The sequence below is a fragment of the Pezoporus flaviventris genome, unplaced genomic scaffold, assembly GCF_033815535.1.
Source record: "Pezoporus flaviventris isolate CSIRO_AGI_PZ_B2104156 unplaced genomic scaffold, CSIRO_AGI_Pfla_v1 ptg000007l, whole genome shotgun sequence".
In the NCBI taxonomy this organism is placed as follows: domain Eukaryota; kingdom Metazoa; phylum Chordata; class Aves; order Psittaciformes; family Psittacidae; genus Pezoporus; species Pezoporus flaviventris.
This window is the reverse complement of record NW_026892555.1, coordinates 39,163,458-39,168,104: the sequence shown is the minus strand read 5'-3', so window position 1 is coordinate 39,168,104 and position 4,647 is coordinate 39,163,458. Positions and strand designations below refer to the sequence as shown.

Sequence of the window (4,647 nt, the reverse complement as noted above, 5' to 3'; positions counted from 1 at the left end):
GCCACACAGGCTCAGACACACGGGAAAGGCGCAAACGAAGGGGACCGGGCCGGGCAGCCCCGCGGGAACCGCCCCACCGGCGCAACGGGAGCGGTACCCGGCCTGGGCTCAGCGCCGAGTCGAGCGCACGAAGCCTCACGGTGCGAGCCGCGGGCCCGGCAGCCACTACCGCTGCCTTGCCGCGCGCGGGAAACAGCGACCCACGGCGGCGACAGCATTTGAGCGGCTGAAGGCGGGCGCTGATTGGCAGAACGGGAGGCGGCGGGGTGGAGCCACGGTGGCGGACACGCCCGGACAGGCACAAAACGCTTCCTCAAAACGCCCGGCAGGGGGCGCCGCCGCACAGCGCAAGGCAGCCGCCGAGCCACCGGCACCGGTGTGGGCAAGGGGGGTAACGGGGGACGTGGACGAGACGGTACACGGGCCCTGCAGGGTGCGCTGCCGGCACAGGGTTGATATATACGTTTATATGAAGGTACGGGGGTGAAAAACAAAACCAGAAAACAAAGGGGTTTCAACGAAGAAAGGCAGCAGCAGCAGCATCACCATCTTGGCATCCAGAGGAACAGTACCTGATTGAGCATGTGTCGTGGGGGAAGACACTGATACATAAATATTTCCATCAAAATATATATAAAGTTATTACTGCCATTATGGAGCTGCTTCAACACCACCCGGTATTGTCGTGAGCTTAAGCACATAACAAACTGCAAAACGCTCAAGGTTACACAAAGGCAGAACTGGGACAGGCCAAGCAAAGGGCTTACTAGGGGGGTGGGGAGGGCCTCAACCAGCAAATGGCCTGCTGCTCCAGTCTTCACGTATGAGCCTACCTATTCTGCAAGTAGGGAGTTTTATTTCTGCATGGTACAAGACCCAGACATAAAGGTAAAGTTGGATGTCTCTACAAGCAATATGGAGGCAGATGAAAAGATATTCAAAACACTGAAAAAAACTTGGTTTTGAAAGACCCACAGCTGCTCAAAGAACATAGATGGGACTTCAGGTCATTAGCTATGTTTAAGGAACACTAACCACAGCCAACTATAAGCCAATAAAACCCTATTTCATAGCAACAGATTTTGATCAACAGGAACGATCAAAGACAGAAAGGGTATTAAAACCAGCCAGCCCTTCTTAGATCCCTCCAAGTGCTGTCAGTCAGAAGGCCACTGGGTTAAGCAGAGGGAAGACTACTTGGGTGAAAGTCAATAGCTTACACAGGAAAGTCAGCCAGTCTCAGCTAGACACTTATAGTCTGTTACTTGTTTGCCGGCTTATCTCCTTAATCTGCCTGGTGTCACAGAGTCAGGTTCTTCCCACGCTTTTCAGAGCACCCCATAAAAATACAGGTAAGTTTAAAACTAAGCATAGAAGCATCTGTCAGGCAGGTCATAGTTATACTAACAGAAACTGGCCTTCAGGGACCCACAGATTTTTTCTCTGCTTAGAGAAAATGATGTCCAAGTTTCATCTTCCTGATGTTTCCAAGTGGTATACTCTTCCTGAAGTATCATATAATCGTCTCACACAGCATTTTATGACCTGTTGTTTTTCTTCATGAAAATCATCATGAGGCTACCCAAGACTCTTGGCACGCACATGAAAACAAACAGTGATGAAAATTTGTAAATCAACTTTATTCAGCGATGGCCATCATTTAGGCATCAGCAATAGTAACTTCAACTTCTACACCTGGCTCGATGCTGATGGAAGTGATCTGCTTCACAATTTCAGAAGGGCTGTGTAAGTCAATGAGCCGCTTATGGATACGCATCTGGAAACGATCCCAGGTCTTGGAACCTTCACCACAAGGTGTCTTCCTGGTAGTGATTCGCAGAGTCTGAGGAAGAACCATAAGTACAGGGTGCTGAGTTGGTGCATACAGAAGACTAATCTACAATCAAATCAATCCACCTAATAACGCTATCTGACATCAACGTCATTGTAAAGTTACTTATGTTCTACTCATGTTAATACTCCTTCCCCATATTCATTAAAAAACCACCCTCAATCTTGATTAAAATAAAGAACAAAAAAGCTCCTTCCAAATTCAACAGGTTTTGCACTAAGCAGTTGCCCCAAGTGTCAAAGTAATTTGTGAAGTCATTACATGTTTACATGGGGTCACTCTCAATTTTTCATGTTGTATGTGCATACTTGCAGAAAACCCCCAAACTTTTAAGACAGGAAAACAACGTCAGGTACCTTGGTGGGCATGCGAACGGGTCCTTTCACCTTCAGGTTCTTTTCCTTAGCACCTCTGATCAAGTCAGCACAGACTGGGGAAAAAAAAAATACAAAATAGTATATAGTGTGTATATTTCCCCCCCCCCCCCCCCCTTTTTTTAAAGTGAAGATTCCAAAGAAGGTGTTGGCTCAGAATAGCGTATGAAGTGATCACTGGCATTCATCTGAAGGGTCATCCTCATAGCCAACCACATACAAGTGGAAGAGTTACGCCATGGTAAAGCACAGTCACATTACAAATGTGGCAAAAGCCACTACCACAAGTTTAAGCTGTATTTAAGCTATTACCAGCCTGAAGATCCTGCACTAAACATTGTACAACACTTACATGATTAAAACACTGGCAAAGCCAGGTCATAAACAAGATTAAATAATTTCTTAAAGAATACTTAACTTCTAAACTAAACTCTTCTCAACAAGAGTGGCAAAATGCCAGTCAACAAACCGGTGCCTTTCAGTTCTAATAAATTCAAACAGTGACAACTGAAACCCCCACAAGAAATAAAACAGAAGCTGCACTCTGTCATATTAGTCATTGTGACATTTAGTTTTCAGCATTATAAAAACTCCCAAACACTAGCTTCTGTTGAAAATTAAATGAGAATCTCCGCATCAGTGTATGAAGCACTCTGGGTTGACTTTGTGAGCCAAGTCACCTACAAGCAGGCAAACACCAACATCTCTAAAGACAGCTGGTGTAAATACAGTCTGTTTGTAACACGTCATATCATAACCTGCCCATGGCAGAGGAGTTAGAACTAGATGATCTTACAGTCTTTTCCAACCCAAACCATTCTATGATCCTATACATGTCACTTATTGCTTAACAAATTACCCCAATTAAAAAAACAAAACTATCACTTACCCTTCTCAAGTGATTTTACATTGCGACTTGTCAAAGTAATCCTAATGCGATGAATCGCTACCTCTTGTTCCACAGGTGCTTTGCCAGTATCTTTAAACGCCTGAAACATTGAAGTTACAAACATCAGACATTACAGTGAATGCAAACAACGCTATCTGCAGCCTCTTAAAAACAGACTTTCGGAGCGCAAAGAACAATATAGCACTGGGACTATTTTACTAACTAGATGGCATATCTGAGCAGCACGGCGGCATGGAAGAAGTAGTGGGAAGAGAAAAGAAGAGCCAAGTCCTAAGTGCTCTGAAGAAAATCAGTGGTTTTAGTATCTAACTGAATCTCACAGTGGAAACTGCAAAACACCCCTCCCTGGTTTGCCTCTGTACAGCCAGCTGCCCAGCCACAAAGAAATAACATACATTTCAGATTTCACATACAACTTCACCTCGCCACGAATTACGTAGCAACGACATCAACAAAACAACAACTGGATCTGGCCAGAAAGAGTAATTCTGCCCACTTAGGCAACTGATTTGAGGACCTTATACAATCAAACCTTTGCAAGTAACTAGGTGTTAATGTAGGCCAGGGGAACAGAATAAAATAAAAGTGAAAACACGAAGAAAATAAGGTTTTATAAAGCTGTGGATGCACTACGCTGTTTCTCACACTGACGAGGTACTACCCGTAGTACTAACTGACGCACCTTCCTCTAACAGAACCCGGTTTTTAGGGCGAACGCATGCGGCCCATCACCACCGCTCACGCCGGGCTGCGGCCTCTCCTCTCCACCCGCGGGCAGCGGCCCCGCTCCCGGAAGGAAGCCCTGCGAGGAGGTAAAGCTCACGGCCGGCCTGGGCTCCCATCGTCCTGGCACAGCCATCCTTGCCCGCCAGAGGCTCAGTGAGCCGCCTCAGCAGTGGAGGATTCCTCCCAGGCTCCACAGCCCTGCCCTGGCGTCGAGGCTCGGGCGCGGCCGAGGGCCGGCAGCGGCGGAGCGTACACGCGGCGGTCCAGGCCCGTTGGATGCGAGAGACAGCGTCCCTTCCATCCCTCACCCCCAGCCCTAGCACCTCACCATAGCGACAGCAGGGCCTTCCTGGCCGACTTATTCCCGGGCGGGCAAAGAGTGGCGCGGGCCCAGCGAACAGCGGTGAGCCAGGAAGCTGCGGCGCGGCGAGAGGAGGCCGAGGCCGGCGCGGGGCACTTATATAGAGAACGGCCCGCCTCCATCCGGGAGCTGCGGGACCTTTCACCCGCCCGGAAGCGCTGTGGGAGGGATGTTGGGATATCTCGGTTTTTCGTGTCGGGTTGTCGTGGCTTTGGGAGTGCTAGTCGCGGTGTTGGCAGTGAGAGGAGAGGGGGCCGGGAGCGACGGAGAGGGGCTGCGCTCAGCTCAGCTCAGCTCAGCTCAGCTCAGCTCCGCTCCGGGGCTCATGGCGGGTTGTGCCGAGTGAGCGGGGGGTCCGCGGGGCTACCGCGCCACCCACACCGGGCTCGGCCCGCACTCCATGGGTCCTAGCGCCGTCCGTCCC

At 49.3% G+C, this 4,647-nt stretch overlaps 1 protein-coding gene and 1 non-coding gene across 2 annotated transcripts; both read right to left on the bottom strand.

Moving 5' to 3' along the window:
* Window positions 1-1,619: 1,619 nt before the first annotated feature.
* RPS20 (ribosomal protein S20) lies at window positions 1,620-4,349 on the bottom strand. Its single transcript, XM_061448453.1, has 4 exons — window positions 4,191-4,349; window positions 3,116-3,215; window positions 2,209-2,282; window positions 1,620-1,843 (listed from the first exon to the last, which is right to left on the bottom strand). The coding sequence occupies exons 1-4, from the start codon at window positions 4,191-4,193 to the stop codon at window positions 1,661-1,663; spliced, it is 360 nt and encodes a 119-aa protein (XP_061304437.1). The 5' UTR covers window positions 4,194-4,349; the 3' UTR covers window positions 1,620-1,660.
* LOC133267395 (small nucleolar RNA U54) lies at window positions 2,373-2,437 on the bottom strand. The gene has a single exon (XR_009742760.1). It is a non-coding gene; the product is annotated as a small nucleolar RNA U54 (small nucleolar RNA).
* Window positions 4,350-4,647: the final 298 nt, after the last annotated feature.